This window comes from Chlamydotis macqueenii, chromosome 1 (genome assembly GCF_036417535.1).
Source record: "Chlamydotis macqueenii isolate bChlMac1 chromosome 1, bChlMac1.mat, whole genome shotgun sequence".
Lineage (NCBI taxonomy): Eukaryota > Metazoa > Chordata > Aves > Otidiformes > Otididae > Chlamydotis > Chlamydotis macqueenii.
In genome coordinates this window covers 16082547-16102665 of record NC_141556.1, presented here as the reverse complement: position 1 = coordinate 16102665, position 20119 = coordinate 16082547, and the positions used below count along the sequence as shown (strand labels likewise).

The 20119-nt window shown below is 42.8% G+C and overlaps 1 protein-coding gene across 2 annotated transcripts in view; it reads left to right on the top strand.

Moving 5' to 3' along the window:
* Positions 1-10996, top strand: part of LRRK2 (leucine rich repeat kinase 2) — a 69394-nt gene extending 58398 nt beyond the window's left edge. For both annotated transcript variants that reach the window (XM_086746701.1, XM_086746693.1), the window contains 7 exons: positions 475-668; positions 964-1036; positions 1870-2054; positions 3436-3588; positions 4336-4544; positions 7793-7867; positions 9205-10996. In XM_086746701.1, coding sequence (XP_086602827.1) covers positions 475-668; positions 964-1036; positions 1870-2054; positions 3436-3588; positions 4336-4544; positions 7793-7867; positions 9205-9326 — 1011 coding nt within the window. In that variant the 3' untranslated portion in view covers positions 9327-10996. The remainder of the gene's footprint in view (positions 1-474; positions 669-963; positions 1037-1869; positions 2055-3435; positions 3589-4335; positions 4545-7792; positions 7868-9204) is intronic.
* The last annotated feature ends 9123 nt before the right edge of the window (positions 10997-20119 follow it).

Genomic DNA, 20119 nt, shown 5'->3' with positions numbered 1-20119 from the left:
TTAAGTTGTATTTCCATCTGCCATCTGTTGACCGTGATACATTTGAATTGGTAGCTTTAGTATAGATCATATGGCTTATTTTTCCAAAACTGAAATGAAAGTTTTAGAAGGAAAAGAAGTATTAGACCAATACTTTTATTGTTAGCAGTTAAACCAAACGTATATTGCAGTGTAGCTCAATTTGCTTAATTCTCTGATGGCTTCATTAAATAGAGAGAGAGAATTTTTTCAGCATTCAGCTTGGAGATTTTCCTGTGTACTGTTTGAGGGGTCCTTCCCAGCACTTTGAAGATAGATGGTACAGTTGAAGATGTATTCTGCTAATAGAGAATTAGATCTCTTAATGGGGAGGTTAGGCCTTGGGTCTGTCCAGGGTCCAAGAAAATTGTACTTTGTTTTCATTACCAGCAATTTACTGGCATTTACCCTTACTGAAATCATAACCATGTTGTCTTTCTTGTTTTTCTGACTCAGGATATTACAGACAGTAAAATTTTGAGTTTGGCCTTAGTGACTCTTCCTACTGAGAAAGAAAACTGGGTAGTAGCAGGAACCCAGTCTGGTTCTCTGTGGGCACTTAACACAGAAGATGAAACAAGAAGGCATCGTCTGCAGAAAATGTCAGATTCCATCACTTGTTTATACTGTAATTCTGTTTCAAAGCAAAGGTATAAATGAATTTTAAATATTTTGGGTTACTTTTTGAAAATATGACTAAACAGAGATGTTCAGAAAATGACATCTGTACACTGGTGCAGTTTTGTTCAGAAAAACAAAATACATTTTGCTTGTACTTTCACTTCATTTTGCACACAGTGTAACTGGAGACTACATTCCTGACGACAGGTGGTTGTACTTGCTTTTGGTGTTCAGTGAAATTCTTGAAATACCAGAGGCTACTCATTTAAATCTTTCTTACCTGATTAAGGCATTTCTAGAATTAATGATTTTGTTTTATTTCAGCAAACAGAAGAATTTCTTCTTGGTAGGCACAGCTGATGGCAGACTGGCAGTTTTTGAAGACAGAGCAGTAAAGGTAGGCTTGTTCTTTGCTGTGTGTTCTACAAAATACTGTCAGTGATATGTAAAACAACTACAAGTACTAGCTTTATTTCATGCAGCTTATTTTTTAAATGCTTCTCTAAAACTAAAAATAATATTCTACTGCAGTCTAAGAGGAACTGCACGTTTTATAATATCTGTTTTAACCAGTGGAGTTAAGAGGGGGAAATTATTTCTCATTATAGGACTTTGAAAAGCCTGACAAACTGACCAGAGAGTGACATTAATATAAGTTATTAAGAATATTGTAACAGTTTTAATCTCCTTTATTTATTGCTGTTGCAGCTCCTTTTTTCTTTTCATTCACACTAAATTTTCATAGAATAGATATCTTCAAAAAGGTGATATTGTTTAGATTTTCTTTAGGTCAGAGTTCTGTTCGCAGAATAAATGACGACATGCTGGGAGCTATTTCTGTCAGCTGGTTCGTGAGGGTTAGCTCCTGACTATATGCAACTTAGAGCGGTTATGGAGTTGCAGTGCATTCCAGAACTAAAATATGGTCCAGTGTGGGATTTCTCCAGGATACGGACATGACTTTCCATCCAGTTCTTGAACTGCACCAGGAGTTGCAGAAAGTGTCTGTCCCAGCTCTGTCCTGTTTGCGCTCACACAGGCTGTTTCTATGGGAAACCAATAATGAGACTCTGGTGCATTTCAGTCTCTGATATTCTGGAAAGATACCATAACAGTTCAGAAAATTTTGCTGTGTAAAATTAATGCAGCAGGCTGTGTAGGCTTGTTTTAACAGTTTGAGTGTCTGTACACTCCTTGTTTCTAATGGAAGGTATATTTTTTCCCTTGCAGTGTAAGGGTGCCACACCTTTGAAGATACTAACTATAGGAAATGTTAGCACGCCACTGATGTGCTTAAACGAATCCTCATACTTATCTGAAAAAAATATGATCTGGGGAGGCTGTGGAACAAAGATTATTGCCTTAACAAGTGATTTCTCTGTTCAAAAGCTCATTGAAACAAAGACAAGTCAACTGTAAGTTGTTTTTTTTTTATAAGTGATGTTACTCTTTTGTCATTTTCATTAAAAAGTTCCGTCAGTCTTGTTCTAGAGCTCAGTCTTTGAGTTCTCTTGTTTCTGTTCTTTTCCTTCCATAGTAGAGACTGAATGCAGTGTGCATTAAGATAAAATCATTGAGTAGTGTTTAAAGTATTCCTTGCTGCTTTTAAGGGAAGGATATGCATTTTTACTATATAAAGGATTTATGAAGTCAGTATCTCTTCAGAAAATGTATAAATGCAACTGATCAATTTTTGCCCTCCAGTTGCATTTGTCTAGGCCCTGGTTACTTTGTTTAGAATTATACACACACTTAGCATAGAAATTGTTTTTACGTGTTTGTCAGTATGATATGTGTGCCTATCTTTGCATTATATGGTTAAATAATGTATGATTGCTGACTTATTATTATTTAGAAGTTAGGCACTGAAGTTTTTGGAGTGTTTGATATAATTCTTACATGGGCCAAATCCTGTGCTGAAGTTAAGAGGAGTTTTTCCTAAGCAAGGAAAACTGCTTGGTTTTATGCTAGTAGAGATCATTATTCTGGGAAATTAATTTGCTTTAGAAATAATTTGTTAATATAAAGCAAGAAACTAAAGTGTCATTAAAATCCAGTTCAATGGCAAGATGCAAAATACGTCACAGGAATAATTTGAGCTTTTTGGCGGAAAAACTGTATATGAAAATATACAAATTTTGAAAATAAAGTTGTTTTAAAGTTGCATTAGGTAAAGTAGCAGTGTTACTGAGTGTCTGCTGTCAGGGGCCTGTGATTTTGAGCTGTTCTTCAGGATTAATTGAAGAGTCAGTGAAATAAGCTAATGCTGTTAAATTGCAGGGCCAGTAATACTTTGAGATGTGTAGGCACAGATCTGGCATGAGAGACAAATTTGTATGTAGAGGAAAATAGTCAAAAAGGCTGTCGGCTGAAGTGAAACAGGAGCAGAGCAAGGTGAGCCGCTGCTTTTTAGGCTTAGTCACCTTTTTGTTGAGTGTCCTGTTATGATCTTGTGCACCTTGTAAGAGCTATTGAGTGTCTCCAAACATTGAAAGAGTGGCAGGAGAAAGATGGAGTTTGCCTGCTGTGATGTGAGCATATGTGATTTGAGCAGATAGATGGGAAAGATTTTAGGCATGAATGCACCTCCAGGAATATCATCAGCATAACTCCATTACTATGAGAATTTGTCAAACTCCAGGAAGATTACGGCAAACCCTTTCAGTTGTATCCTAGCCCAGTTTGGTTTTAAGGCTGAATGATTTGTGTTGGAAGGAAGCTAACTCCACTGATAATAGTCACGTTTTTCTACTAGATATTTTGTGTGTATCTAACTGGAGTTCTTCTTTTTTCTAGGTTCTGTCACAATGCTTACAGTGATGCAAATATTATTTCAATTGCAATAGACAAATCCATCTACTTGGCAAAGAAAAACAGCCATTTTGTGGAAATCTGGGACAAGAAGACAGAAAAACTTTCAGAACTAATTGACTGTGCACATTTTCTTAAGTAAGTGGTTTATTTCAGATTGATGGCCTGATGCATAGAAAGCTGCATATCAGATTGCCTTCTCTAGCATAGTATCTTAACCTGCTGGAGGTAAGGGATTTGCCCAGTTCTTTGGGCAAATGTGGAATTCCTTTCCCCTCTTTTGGCCCAGAACCTCAGAATATCCCATGCAGAATCTCAGTTTTTAAGACTCTTATTGTATTTCATAATTTGTCTATGATGTCAAGAAGATTTAGCTCTGCTCAAGAAAGAAGAAAGTCTTTTGCTGTCCTTCAGGTACTAATGCTTTTGCATCCAGTTACTTCCTGCATCCCCTGGATAAGAATGTCTTCTCTCTCCAGTGCACAGATTCAGTAGATCAAAGTCTTATTAACAGTGATAGTGACTTTCATTTGCATGTAACTTGTTGCTCTCCCTTAACGAGCCACATCTGTTTCATTTTCATGGTGAGGTTAGGAGCAGCTCTAGGTGTGCTCCTCCCACTTTGCAGTGACATTGTTCTCCTGCAGACTGGGAGAGAACAGAGGAGTATGGCTGCCTCCTATTAAAAGGTCTTCTGAGGCAGATCAGCTGGGTCTGGTAGTTTTCATCGCAGTTTGTTTCAAGTCAGTCAGTTGATTAGCATGAGATTTTTTTAGCTTGTCATGATGAATGATTTTTTAAAAGGCTGGTATTGAGAAAGTCGTTTTAGCAGTTGTGGAATAGTATGCTACTAGATTTTAATACAAATGCTCTCTGTACTCCTAGAGACAAAGTGGAAAAACTAAATAAGGAATCAAAACATAAACTGGCTTATTCCGGAAGAGTGAAGACAATTTGCCTGCAGAAAAATACTGCACTGTGGATAGGGACAGGAGGAGGACATATCTTGCTGCTTGATTTATCCACACGTCGTCCTGTACGAGTTATAGACAACTTTTGTGATTCTGTTAGAGTCATGATAACAGCTCAGCTAGGTAAGTAAACACATCAAATGACAAGTACTTTGAAATCAGTGCCAAGTTTAGGATTACTGTCTCCTATTTGACATGGTGTTCCAGGAACAGATTAGCATTTTCAGTGTTTTGTTAATTCGTTCTATTCCACTGCTGTCATCTTCAGTCAATGTCAGACACTGCAGTGTTAGCTGAACACCAGCAGGCTATCACACCTGTGCCCACATAAAACAACAGCTCTTCCCCAGTTTGTCACTGGGGAAGCACATGAACCCACTCCACCTTCACAGCATCTTGTGCCATGCTTCAGCACAGCTCTCACCATCTTCTGTCCGATAGTCTTTGATTTGATCTGTATCTGCCTGTGCTCTTTGTCTATCTGAAGTTTTACGCTGGCTTCTCTCTCTGTGGAGCTTGTTAGGTTTTAATAATTTTTCCTTAATCACTTATCACCTAGTCTTCATCTCCCATCCTTGTTCAAGAATGGTTCTTTTAGGTTTGGGTCACAGGCAGATCACAGCAAAGCTGGGAAAGTGCTACACACTTGGGCTCAGGGTGCAGACTTGTACATATGTGCTGTTCCTGTTGCCAGGGCCAGTTGTTTTGAGCTGCTGTAGGCAGACAGCAGTTGTGGGTTTTCAGGCGTAATTACAAACAGCCTGTAGTTGAGTATGGGGCACTTCTTGGCTGTTGTAACTTCCTTCACCTGTACGCTTTCCTGCATTTCTCCCAAAAGTAACAAAGGCCATACCAACTCAAGAGTTCATCGTGCTGCAGTGCTAGATATGCTCAAAATACACATTACTTCAAAAAGTACTCTGTGGCACAACATGTGGATTCCCATTGCCTTCCACTGTGTTATGAAAAAAACTCTAGAGTTTTGTGTGATTTAAAGTGTATTTGCTGTCCAAAAAGACTGAAGCTGTTGTTGTGGTCTCAGAAACACACTGTAATCCTGGCTAGCAGATGTCATAGTTGCAGACTGTGGATGTTTTCTTATTACCGTCACAAACTTAACTCGGGGACTGGTTTTTTTGCCTTTCTGGCACTGGAAGTATCCATAGACTACAGTTAGCTCATAGTGCTGACAGTGTTGTATGAGTCCAAAAAACTTCCATCTTCCTCTGACTTGCCTTTGCCTGAGACAGCAAGTTTGTAGAGTCTATTTAGTCCTCCGCTGTTAAGAGTGCCATCTATAGAGTCCAGATTCATTGGCACCGCATTTTTCAGTCCTGATAGCTACAATATTAGCACTATAAGGGATGATTTATTTTTAGCATTTTGTAAAGAGTACTTACTATGAAAACAAAATTTCTGCCTCACTTATTACGGCCATTGATAAGGAAAGTATATTGTATAGAATAATACAGTGATTTAAAAACCCTTGAGTTTCATATTATTTGTTTCTATTCACTTTGTCATTTTAAATAAAAATTTTATCTATGGAGAAGTTAATACTTCAGGAGAAAGAGTTTTGCTGCATTTGCATGAATCTCAAGAATGGCAAGGAAGATTGATACATGCACTTTGTATAATTTTTTTCTTTTGATAATTTTTTCCCAACAATTATTTATAAGGGTTGAGTTTTTTCCTAAATTCAAAGACTTTGTTTTTACTGGTATTTTCACAGAATCAGTGAAAATGGCACTGAGGCTGCTGAGCAATTCTTCAATAGTAACACATTGCTTGTGTGAAGTTAGAGAAGACAGAGGGAAGTATTTTTGTATTAAATAATTTAAGATTTAAGATGTAATTTAAGATTACATCTGATTGGCATTATATATTTTAAATATTTCAGGGATAAGAGACTGCCAGACTTTGAGACTTCAATTTTATCTTTAGTTCATCTATGAATATGGAAATATAATGTCTCTTTCTAATTCTCTCATCAAACACATTGATGTATAATAGACATGAGATGTACAGAGAATGATTTATATGTAAATCTATAGTTCATTTTGCAACTGAAAATTTAGACTTCTGTGTAGTAACAAAGGACCGTAGTCTGCATAAGAAATGTTATACTTAAGTTCCAGTCACTTTTGTGAAGAGTATGGATAGGACTGGTTGCAGAAAAAATTAAAGTGATGAAAAATCTGAGCATGGAAGATGTGTATGGTTCCCACCAGCCCTCATCTACTGTAAGCAGATTTAAATCAATATCAAAGGAGAACACACTGCAGGTCTCCACAGGGCAGGAAAAATCTCTCTCAACTTTGCAGAGGTCCTGAGGGACCCACTAGAAACATTTGCTGATTCAGAGAAACGTATCGTGGAGTGGACACTGCAGTGTGGTTGCACAAAACTGTGGCTTTCACAGGAAGCCATGCTCCAGTCTATTGATACCCCAGAAACTGCCCTGCTCCTCATCTTTTCCCTGGACGAGTATGTAAGACTTCATGTATGAAGAGGTGTGGGGCGGTGTGGGGCACAGTGCTGCAGCTGGGGTGTCTGCACGCAGAGGGCTGTTCCTTCCCTGGCCTGATCTGTGACCCAGGTACGTAGGCTGGGTCCTGTATTCCCTGCTAGCCTACAGCCAAGGGCTCACTGCCCTCTTGTCCTGCCAGCAGGACAGGGAGCTGCTGTGGCAGGAGAACATGTAACAGCTTCCATCTATCTTGCAAGACATTTATAAACATGCCTTGCTGGGAATAAGCGGGAAGTTGATGCTGAAACACTGGCACATTCAACTTATCCCTCTGTGATCCAGCCACTACTGTCTTCATAGTCTTTTACTGCATTATTCAGTAGGCACCTTCCTATGATCCATCCCCTATTTCTACTTCCCTGCTAACTCTCCTTTCCCACCTGTGTGCCATCTTTAGTTCAGGACACTTTAAATTAGTTTGTATCATATTTAATTGCTTTTTTTTTCATAACCACACTGATTACTGGACATTCTGTTTCTGCTGTGCACTGGGACTTCATTTGCAGCCTGTCCCTTTGCTGTGACATCTGTTTCCTGTGACTCCACTACCTCTGCTTGTAGTACATAATAGGGTGCTTTGTTCTTTGGCTTGTTCAGCAGGCCAGCTTGCTGATGCGGTGCTTATGCCTTTGAACCCTGATAAACCCCTACATTTAGTGGAGATGTGAACTATATTGTTTGCATGTCACATTTTTCCTGGTTAATGATTTTTAATAAAGAGTCCGGTTGACTGAACTCCGCTTTCTGTCCTCTTAGTGGCATGATGTCATGTACTCTTCTGTCCTTAAACTACAAAGTTCCCATTAAAATTAAAATTTGCTGTTTTATTTCTTTGAAAAAGGGAGTCTGAAGAACGCAGTCCTGGTTTTGGGATATTGCTACAAAAGTGACACCGAAGACAACAAATATCACAAAGGTACCTGAACTGTGTTTTATTCATTTATATTATTATTGGAGTAGACATTATTATGCTTGACTAACCACTGAGAGCGGAGAGTTGATGATCATCATTTAATATCATTTTATTAAAACATCAGTATTAGTTTTTGTTCTCTTTTGCATTTCTGGGCTCTATACAAACTAACAGTAACTTCCTAAAATAGATCAGAGGAAGCTGGTATTTGAATTATATAATATAATTTGCTGGAAAACTGTATTTAGAGAGTAAATGTCATTGTCTAAGTGGAGAGTGTATCAAATGGATTTCCAGAGGAGTCTGTGCTAGGCCAGAAACCCTCCATGTTTTCATGAATGATGTGGATGAAGGAATAATGAATGTGCTTTTCAGACTTGCAAACAATTCTCAGCTAAGACAAAGCCACAAGCACACTAGAGGGCAGGATTAGAATTCAAAATCTCCTTGACAAATAGAACAAATGAGCTGGAAGGAAATAGGATACAATTCAATAAGGACAAATACAAGACCTTTTACTTAATTAGGAATGATCCATTGTACCAACATGAGGAAAATGATCAGCTTAAACAGCAGTGCTGCAGAAAAGGGTTATAATTGATCGCAGGCTGGACAGGAGTCAACCATGTCACATTGCTGCAGAAAAAGGAAACACCATTCTCACACGAGTCGAAAAGTGAGCTAATTCTTACACTCTGCTGATCGCTGATATGGCCTCTCCTGGAGGAGTGTCTCCACTGGGACATCGCTGGACTATTAGGAGTAGTCCAGAGGAGAGAAATGCAACCTGTGAGGAAATGATGCAGGAAGTTAAGTTGGTTAATACAAATAAAGCTTAGAGAGGACATGGTAATGCTTCAAATATGTAAATAAAGGAGGAAAGGAATAAAGACTTCTATATATTCCCCTGTGGGTAGGGTAAGGACTGACCAGTTTCTATTACAGCAAAGGAGATACAGGTCAGACATCAGGAAAAGCTTCCTGACAATTAGGATAGCAAAGTGCTGAAACAGGAAGATAGAAAATCTTCCAAGAACAGTTACAGTTGATGCTCTTCTTCATCTTTGTTTCATCAGGGTTTCAGTAACTCCTAAAAAGGTGACAATGCCAGTATGAAGGTAAGGGTGGTAACTGTAGATGAGCTGACTCTGTTTGGAGTAAAATAAGAATCAAGCTTACAGCAGTGTTTTTTATATTGTGATACTCCCTGATTATTACCATAAGAAAACCTATTTCCTTTTAACCTTTTTATTGAAGAGTGACATTGATCAATGCAATAAGCAAAACCACTTCTAATTATGTAATAATTCTTCTCTGTTTTCAATTTTTTTTTTTTCCAGAATTACAATCCTGCGTGTCAGCGTGGGACATTAACTTGCCCCATGAAGTGCAAAACCTGAAAAAACATATAGAAATGAGACAGGAATTAGCAGAAAAAATGAAGAGCTTTTCTTTGGACTGAAAAGTCATCATGCAAGTGCCATTCTCTTTTCTGGTCTTCCATCCTAACTTACTGTGCAATATTTACAGCTTCTTGTTGCTGAGCATTTTAACTGAAAACCAGGAAGAAAATTGCCACGAGGGAGGCAGTCAGTATCCATAGCATACCAAGAAAAAAAGAAGGATAAGTTATTTGTAATATTTGAAAGGACAGAAAACTACTGTGGATTTCTGAATCTAGAAGTTCTGCTCTCAGCAGCTATGGCTCAACTTCAGTATAATATAGTTCATCCCATTTCTTATCTCAGTTAAACTGGGAATAAGCCAGGAGACTATAAATGGCTCTTATTTACTTCATGATCTCTGCTGTGGTGATGCTGTAATAAGAAGCAAAATTTAAGCTTCGATATGTTTATTGCAGTTTGCATGTATGAGTTTGCTCTGATGATTCATGTTTTAGTAATAAGTCAGAGCTCATGACCCTGAGTATCTGAAAGAGAACATTTTATATAATAGCAGTGTTTAGAGGAACATATAATGACTACATGACTCCTTGAAAACAACAGGCAGAATAGTCTTTATTTCTTCCATGAATAATTTTTTCATTATGATCAGAAAAAAAAAAAAAAAAGTTGTGCTGCAATAATAAAATAGCTCTGAATTCAGAATTTAAATACACCAACAGGCTTCTGTAACTTGGTGTCTTCTTGCAGCACTGCAGTCTGCCTTGTCCTAGGAGTTGTAGTCACATCGTTATGAATGTTACGTATTTATTCATATTACATATAGTCACATATATCTCTTGTACACCAAAAACCAAGAGAAAATACAGGGTGAAAGCTCCGATCTAAATGCTGCTACAACTTGTACCACAAAGAAAGAAGCATGCTGCTGTAGCCAGACTGATAGTTCTCAGCCCAGCTTGCTGGTTTGCTTATCTCAATCTTAAAAAAAAAAAAAAAAAAAAAAAGGAACTTCACTTTGATATTTCTAACATGTGGAGTTTCCACTTATTCTTGTTTTCATTTGTATTGTTATTTTGGGGGTAAGCAGCAGAACCTTGAGGAGTGTAAGAATTGGCTACCTCTTGCATGTAACTACCAGAGTTTGTTGCCACACATCTTCATTTAAGAGATGTCTTCTGCTGCTCTCTGGCTATAAGTCCCAGCTGCTTCTTACAGCCTGCACTGACCTGCTCTAAGTGCCTTATTTCTGTCCATCAGAAGACAGATGTCATTTTCTTTTTTTGATACCAAAAGAATCCATAGGGTGCTCCTGAAATCTCAAGGAGTGGAGTATCCAGAGCCATTCCTGAGTCTATGGAGCTGAACAAGGTTGAGCAACCAAAAAGTTCTCAGTTCACTTTTTACAGTTTTGGAGAAATTACATACTAGGGCAAAAGCGTTTATTGTGTCCAGCTGTATCATTGCTCTATTTTTTTGCTGTTTGTTGAGTGTGTACTCAGGATTCCTTTCAGATATGCAACCCAGTTTTTATATATTCTTGTATTCTGCATACTGAGAATAATTTGCTATTTATATGGTATTTTATAACTCAGAAAATAGATATTATCTTATAATGAATACTTTTTTAAAAAAATAGAATATATGTATTGTGATTATGTTTATTTATAAGTCATTTTGAGACATAAGCCTTAAACCTTTTTATTAAAGCTGTGCTTTGTTAATAACATCATCTACTTTTTCGTCACTGAATTTCCAAGGAGGACCTTGTGTGTATGGTTCCTGTGGAGCTTACTCACTTACCTCAGGATGATGCAAGATCCTGGTTCTGTGAGTTGTGTTGACACAGCTGCATTCCCACTTGGTCTCTGTCTCATAGTGTACATCTTGAGCCCTTTCCTTTTCCCCAGGGTTTCTACTTCATGTTCCTTGCAGCCTTTCCCAGAGATGGGAGGTGATCTGTACGCAGTACTATCCTTGCGGTTGTTGGTCACCTCTCCTGGGATTCTCTGGAAAAGAAGAGTTCATAGACTGAATCTGGCCTTCTTGGTAGATACTACAGGGATAGCAAAGAACAAAAGAGACAACATCAACCAAAAGAAAGAGGGGAGGTCATTACAAACCTGACTAAATTGGCCACTGTTGAAGTATCAGTGGTAAGAGGCCACTGTGGCTGGCAATACAGGGCTCATTCATGTGCAGCGCAGTGATCCAGCTGCATCCTCCCCAGATACTTTCTAGTGCTATAAGAAAAGCTTGGAATACCCTGTGTTGGTGTTTCTTGTTGTTCTTTGCCAGTCGGTAGAGTCTAGAAGTGCATCTCTGGCCATCTTGAGCCCTGTTCAGTTCATGCTATGCAGCTGCTTGTCTGCAGAGCGTGGCTTTTCTTGGAGACAAGAGTGACAGGGCACACCCTATCAAATAAAATGGACAGCCCTCAGCATACATCTCTTTCTGAGTGTGGGAAAGCCCTGGAAGGAGGTGGCTGCAAAATTGTTGGCCAGGAGTTGGTTGGCAGGCAGGAGGTGTGCAAGTCCAATTTAGAAGCACTCGGGGACTGGCATCCCCTTCCCAGCTGGGACATGCCACTGAGGGGGAAGAACAGCACTTCTGTGCAACAACCATTTAAACCTGCGCTAGAAGGAAACCTTTTCCCAGAAATGTCTCTCCTGACAAACTGTAAAGAAAGAGGGGAAAAAATAAAATCCATGAATTTTTTTTGTTCCCTCTGGTTTTAGTGACGCTGTTTGGAAGCCAGTAGAATGCGATTGCGTAAGAGTAAAAGCTCTGCCAGATGCAATTCTTCCTGTATGCTTAGGATAACATCAGGATAACATCCTGAAACCAGAAGGGTAACCCTTACTTCAGAAAAGGGCCTGTTTGCTCAAGGGAAACAAGCCGCAGGGTTTGGCTGTGGTGTAACACCAGGGCTAGAAGGTGTAACTAACCCCGTGTTCCTCAGAACTGTGCAGCTAAAGGCTACCGGGGTTTAGACCTAAAGACAAGGAGACAAACAGTACAGAGTGAGCTGAATGCTCGACTAGATACTGATTGTGTTGGGGTTTTTATACGCCTTTCCCCTCTTGTGCTATTGACTTTAGAGTCATTCTTTTTATTCGTTGCTTGCTGTGCCATAGGGCTGGTTCATCTGCACGTTAATTTTAACCTTATTTCTTTTATAAGCAGTTTGCAGTTAATCCCACTGTGAACAAGTTATACAGCCTGATTTCATGTACTTTCTGTATTATATGCCAGCATTCCTCTTACCCTGAAATCTCATGCTTTCTCTTGCATCCCTTATTACTATCCTGTTACTTTGTGTACCACTTCAGGGCAAAACTGGGATGAGTTGCTCCCCAAACGTGGGCATTTGTCATTACTGCCACTTAATATCCTGGAGCCAGCAAGACAAAGAATCCATTTTATGATGAACTCTTCAGATAGCAGAGACCTGAGAAACTAGTCAGGGAAAAGAGTGGGGCTCAGTGAATGAGGAAAAGACAATGAATGAGATTCACATTTTTTTCTACCAGTCTGTCAAGCAGCAAAGTGTATGAACAATTCCTCTTCTCACTTATTTCCTAAACTAAGTAAGTCAGTCATTTGTTAAAAAAAAAGTCTGGAAACAGCTCCCGTTACCTGTCTTAACAGAAACAAATTTTCTGATCAGAACTGGCAGTTTTTCTTATTTTTTTCTTATTTTTTTCCTGTGCAAATTAAGTAACAAAATTAAAAGAATTATCAAATTGTGAAAAACTCTTTTCCTTGCAGTGACCTTATGGTGACTGGTATCTCCCCCTGACATGGTTTATTTGGACCGACCAGGAAGGTGGAATCATTTTTGAAGAGTTATTTAAAACTGCAATACACCCATAGGTTGACCAAAAAAAACCACCCAGTAATTTTTTTTTAAACTACCTTAATACAATCCCGCTAAAACCAAAATGAAAGTAAAAGAAAAGGTCTTAACTTGCTTTTTTCCTTTTCTTCTCCGTTGCTTCGATTTTCTTGCTGCCTGACAAGGCTGCAAGCGAATGCTGTCAGGTTCGTTAAGCCCTGCCATCAGTGCCTGCAGAGGCTGTCACTAATTAGTGAGAAGAGACTTAAAAAAAAAAAAATCAATGTTATGTTCCTGGTGTGTGTAATTATTTACTTCCACCACAGCCTGTTAGCATCAATGATCTGCAAAGTTAAAGTGGAGAGAAAAGGGGAAAGAAATTAAAATCCTCTGTGGCAGTTCCACTGTTTTGCCTTTTCTGCACCATTTCTCTCTCTGCCTTTTGCTGTGCTTTTCCCGCGCCACCTCTTGGCGCTGCTTCCTGACAGTGGAGAGGGGCAGGGCCCCTTGCTGTGGTGGCTTTGACCCCGCTCCTGTCCAGTCGAGAAGCACAGAAGCCATTTTGCAGTCTGGAGGAGGAAAAGGAAAAGAAAGAAAAGGTGATGGTGAAACAGTGCTCAACAGCACAGTTGGCTGCTGGCCCAGCCCAGCATCCTTCCCACTGTGGGGGCCAGGTACCCCACTTTGATGCTGCCATTAAGACCCCATGAATCCCACCCTCTGGGGCTGTCCGTGACCACACGGCGTCTGGATGGACCCACGGGTCTTCCTTCCTTCTGAAAGACACCAAGGAGGGGAGGCGAGCAGGCTGGTCGCAGCACAGGGCTGCCTGGCAAATGGTCCCTCCAGGCCACAGCTCCATTTTGGGGCTGCATCCAAGCCGCGATCTTCAGGTGCGGCAGCTCCCACTCGTCCTGTGCCATCACCACCTGTGCCACACGCACGCCATCCGGGGGCCCTGCTTGACCAGGCCACAACTCCCACTAAGGATCGTCCTGAGGCCAGGCACGCTCTCTGCGCCATCTCTTTTCTGCATAGCCCTCTTTGATGCGGCTGCAAAAGGGAAAAAAAATATTTAATTAAGAGCTCCCCTTTCAAGTCCTTTCTCAATGGAAGGCTGACCCTGAACTAGTCACAGTGGGAAAGGAGAGGCCTGGGGCTCCCCCGCAGGCCCTGGGTCAGCCCGACGCGGTGACGGGAGCGCAGTGACTCCACTCACAGGGTCACACACCTCCAGCATCGCCGCCTCCTCCCCTGCTCCTGGCTTCAGGGGCTCCTGCAGAGCCCAGCCAGCACAGGCCCATCATGGCACAAGGATGCAGCATGGCGGGACCAGCATTTACCTTGTAGAAAGCAATTCATACAGTAGCAACAGAAACACGGAAGGGTGGGAAGGGGAAATACCTGTTCAGTTTCTCTCAGTAAAGGCTGTGTGGGGCTGTAGGACCTCGAGCCCAGCCACCTGCCCCAGTGAAATAGTGCTTCCAGGGGCTGGTGAGACACAGGGCAGCCCAAAACTGCTGCTCCTGGCAGCATCTGTCCCCCCCAGCGCCCTCCTCCCAGGAAGGTGCACCACGCTCTGCCAGGAGCCCATCCTGCCCACGGCTGCTGGGCGCCTGCCCCTATGCCTCTCACTGGGGCTGGGAAGAGACAGGTCTGTGAGCGCCAGCTGGGAAAACGCCACTGAACCCCGCTGGGTTTGCGCGAGACCTTACACAAGTGCATGGGGAAGTCAGTTCTGCACACCAGAAACTTTCTTATGTTATTGTAAGCACTTCCTGATGAACACCCACATGAAGCTCACGTGAATTTTGCTGTTCAAAGCCCACTGCTCAGACTCAGGTCTCTGCCTGAGCTATGTCCACAGGTGGGCAAAGCAAACAGTCAGGTTGGTGCCTCGGGGCTGGGCTAAGGGGATGCTGACCCTAGGGTGCTCCATTTGCACCCGTGGTTCGTTATCCAGGTCCAAGGGAGGCCACCTCGACTACAGGGACAAGCCACTGGAGCTCAGACACCATTCCCCCAGCCCTCCTCTCTCTGGGGAAAATATCCATGCAACATCACCACCCATGCCCACAGGCCAGGCACTCCGGGTGCTGTCATGAAGGATTAAAAGCCCATCCACGCCCCCTGCAGCAATGGAGCAAAGGGAGAGAATTGCCCTCTCCGCCTACACAGCGCTACGGCAACAGCTCTTCTCCATTACTCAGGTTTAGGCAAAACTCAAGGTGCTGTTAAATCACACGCACAGAAGTAAATGAGTTTCCTATTACTCCAACGAAGTTCAAGATTTGAAAAGCGAATTTCTAAACTCTAAAGAAAAGTCCCCCGCTAGAGCCCACGCTCCCGGAGCAGAGCAACAGCAGCCCCGAACGGGCAGGGAGCCGGGGGATGGCCCTGCCCAGCAGCCGCGCTCAGTTTAAATGCCACGGCTGCTCATAACTCACTTTTAACAACTAACTACCAGCCAGGTAGGTAAGTCTCAGTAAACAGTCATTTTCAAATATTATCCATGCATCAAAACTCATCTTCCTCCTTTTTTTTTCCTCCTTCAAAATAATAGCATGTGCTGAGCACTCTGCAACTGGAAATCTCATGGCAAAACATGCTCCCACCTTGTAATTACAGAAAAGTTTGCAAGGGGAAAAAAAAAAAAAAAAACCCCAAAAAAAAACCCAACCCAAACCATTCAGTTCTCTGTTTTCACAGCTATTACAACCAAGCCCCGGAAAGGACACAAACACCTGGGCTCTGCGGGGGCTCAGAAATAGCCGGTGCGGAGCAGTCAGTCCAGCTGGAAGAGTCTCAAATCCCCATTGCTGGAGCTGGGGAGGGTGAAAATAAATAAATAAATGATTGATTGATTAAATAAATAAATAAATAAAATCGATATTCAGTGTCCGCAGTTCCAACAAACCCAGTGCCAGACACATAAGAGACGGCGCGGCGCTGCCCCTGCGAGCTCCCAGCACGCAAAGCTGTGCAGCTCGGTGAGAGGCGTCGCTCCTTGGTGAACTCGCAGGGCAAGGAGCACGCGGCAGAGGCGCGTGCGGGGGGGTGCAGGGGGAGGCTTCTGCTGAGAGGATGCTGGTGGCCTCGGCCCCAGAGGGGAGCAGGGACAGTCTTTCCTGGGGGGATTGGAAAGTCACCAGCTTGCCCAAATCCAGGGCTGGAGATGAGGGCCCACAGACAGACAAAATCATCACCAGCTATTTTTAGTTCTGCTCCACCTCACCTATCCACTTTTCTCCAGTTAAAGGCTTTGTCCTGGCCAAACTTTGCTTTTTACTTTAAAAGCCTTTGGGCTTGGACCATTTCAGCGTTGTCCGGCAGTGCTCCCCTTCCACACGGGCATCTCCAAGACCTCAGAAGAACAAAGCACAAAACTGTTCTTGCTAGTCAGTTGCCCCATTACTGCTCAAAGACAGAAAAAACAGCGTCCCAGTGTCACTTGAGGACCTGTCATTCTCTGCCCTGTAGGAAAAGCCTCAGGACAAAGGCTGGGAGCTCCCCGGCTCCAGCAGCTCTGGCAGACCCACATGCCGTGGGTCAGCGTGTTCCCACAGCCCAGCAACGCGCAGCCTGGGTGAACCACAGGAAGCTTTTGCTTGAGTTCTGCTGTGTCGAAGCCAAGGAGAGGCTCAGGCTAGCAGAGCGTGCCTGCAGCTCTCCCCACGGAGAGCACGCTGTGCCACCCAGCTTTAAAGGTTTCTGCGTTAATGAATTTACGGACCAGCCCTCAGAAAACTCTTCTGGAAGACAGCAAAGGCTGTCTTGCTCTTAGGCCGTGGCAGCCAGAAATGCTTTGGAAAGGACACTAAGCCATGGCAGAAGGAAAAGATGAAGTATTTCTTACCATTTTACCTAGATCAGCTGAGCTGCATGCCAGTGCTCTAAGCGAGGCGTGCAAGGGGAGGTGGTGGGCAGACCTAGAGCAGTCTGCACAGGCAGACTCCCTCAAGGCTTCTTGAAGCATTGGCTACTGTTCATTAACTATATATGCAGGCAAGGATATTTTCTCTAAACAACAGATCATCACCAAGGCCAAATACTAGACATGATTTGCATTAATTGAGTGTTGATAGGAAAAAAAAAAAGAAGTGTCTTTACCAGAAGTAACTTTGCAACTAAGTACCAATGTGAGTAAGCAATGCGTAGAGTAGATCAATCCTCCCACACCCCCCTTCTGGGGTGCCTTTTAAAAACAGGCGGTGGTCTTTGCAAGTATCCCCAGACAAGCTGTTCTCATTTCCCATCTTCCCAGATAAAAACTGTGGAGCTTGGTTACTTCTGAAGAAACAGAGAGCAGGGAGTTTCAGTATCCTCAGTGCCACCAGAAATGCGACCAAGGTGATCACATCCCTCCTGCCTCGATGTTACCGCGTCACTGGCACATTATACAAGACATCCTCAGTACGGGAGCTTCTCACAGAGAACTGGACAGCAAAACAAGGAGGCAACAGCTGCCTCCCTGACCCTGGTTTTGTCTGTACAGTTAATTACAGCTGCATTTACACCAAATGTCTATCTGCCTATGACCATTCCTAAGCAACGATGCCGACTGCTTAGGGCTCACTTCGTCAAATCAGTCCTTGAAAAGCTTAAGCGGATCTCAGACAGGACAAGGCAGAGGAAGGAGTGTCCTTGCCCAGCTCCGTGCGGGACCGCCTCCACCAGCACATCTCCCCATCCCAGGGACACCAACGGGCACCCAGGGCAGAGCCGGCAGCTGCAGAGAAAGGCCAGGCGCTGCACCCACAGTGCAGATCCCCACCAGGGCACTTTTGGGATGGAAAGAGTTGGATTCTCTCAAATTACTCACCTAGGATGAAGATTTCAGGAGGAGTGAAGAGCAGCTTGGGTTTGCTCTTTTAAAGAAAGCCTACTGCATCGGCCAACCCAACCCCTCTCCTGCTACAGACACACATGCATTTTTTTCCTCACCTCCCTGCCAGCGAGAGCCCCAAAACATCTGCCAGAAAAGCCATGGGGGAAAAATGAAAAGAGCCCTGAAGCAGGGAAATTTCCATTCATATACCCACTCCACGCTACTCCCATAGCCTGTCCTGCGACAGGCACGAATACGCACACCAGGTGCGTGGCAAGAGAGGAGCAACAGGAGGCGCGACGACAGGAGCCACAAGGTCCAGCGGGACCTGTCACAGCCCGACTTGCACAGCCTCCCCCGCCACGCTGTTCACCTACACCCACCACAGCACGTCTCACACGACTCACGAGCACAGCACATCACTCAGCTAGAAGACAGCATTATCACCTTACATTAATTTAGTCCTTAGGTCAGCTCATGATCAATTCTTCCCTCCCAGAAATTCTCTCTCAGAACTTTGGGGTTTGATCACATTTTCATTTTTCCCCCTGCTAGCTTGCTTTTGCAGCCTCCTCCAGAGATCAGGTACCTGCCCTGCGCAGCCTCCCCTGCCCGCTGAAACATCTCGTCCTGTCTTCTGCTGTACCGTACAGCAAGCAAGCGCCCTTACTGAACTCCTGCAGGTGCCAGAGCTGACTACATCCTCTCCTTTTTCTTTCTCCAGTTGGAAACATTTTGTGAAACACATCCAGAAACACAGCAGTGAAGTCCGTCATCTTAACTCAGAGATTTTACAGCAACTTCTTGTTGGCACTGTGCAATTCCAGCTCACAGGTGACAGGGTTGAAGGTGATCTGTCCTGTTAAAGACCCAGCCCAGTGTTTCCTCTTGAGCCCTAAAACCAACATAGTTACTTGAGAAATATCTGCCTCCGTCCCCTCCCCATCTCTTGGGGCTGGTGCCAGCTTTCTGTGACACTGGGGTGCAGCTCAAGGGACACAGGGGACAGCCCCATCCAGGCACAGCACTCCAGTCAAGGCAGCTGTGCTCCTGCTAGCACAACCTACACTCTGAGAGCACAGCAGCAGCGCAGCAAAACCCAAACCATGCCAGCTGGAAACAGGGAACACTTTTTGCCCAGAAAGACAGCTGAGGGGGAAGAGAGGAGTCAGAGAAGTTTGCAAATGGCGTGCTATGAATGTACCTCATGCAGGTTAAAAATTTCTTCCCCTGTGTTCTCTCCAACACCGTGTAAGAGCCAAAGATAAAAATACATGATTTTGACCATCTTTCTTGACCCAGAAAATGGTATTTTTCATCTACTACCCCGTTTCAGAAAATAGATATCACATCAACATCAGGGTTTCTGTTTCCCTTGGCACACCCCTCTTTAATTTTTCCATACAACACTCGCTTGAAGTAAATAAACATGACAAAAAAAAAAAAATCACTGCTATTTTCTCTAGAACACCCTTGCACACGCTGGCGAAGCCAATGACAATGTATGGTACTAGGGTAAGCAGCACCAGCTGTAACAACCAAACCCTCTGTGGAGAGAAAGCAAACAGCCCAGCAACACAGGTTCAGCTGATCCTGTATTCACCCCGCAATGCAGCACTACATGAGGAAGTCGATCCCAAATTTTCCCCCCATTAGCAACCAGCCATCACACAAGCTTTGCTCTACACAGAACAACATAAATAAGCCACACAAGGATTTAAGACACACCAAAACACTTGGCTCTTTTATGTGAGATAGAAAATAACATTTAAGTTCTGGTACAGAAAGTTGACTGAGATCAGTATCTCCCACCAGCACAGTCTGTTCCAGGCAGATAAGAAACAAGTGTTAGGACAAAGCCTAAAGCAGAATCAGTCTGAGCAGAAGTAGGGAAGAAACCTCAAGACAGAAATGCCACAGAGAAACAGGAACCAAAAATTTACAGCTTTTTATTTTCTTGCTCACCAAGGACATGAGTTTCTCAGGTTGCTGGAGTTTTAATCAGTGTTGTCAAAAAAAAAAAAAAAAAAAAAAAAAAAAGAGAGAGAGAGAGAGAAAACCCCAAACCTGGCTGTCAACCACAAGGACCTGGATTCCTTGAACTTTCTCAACTGTCAAATTGAGCAAAGGTCTTTCCTTATTTCCCACACTTCATTTACTATTTCATATAATTTCTCAGTTTAGAA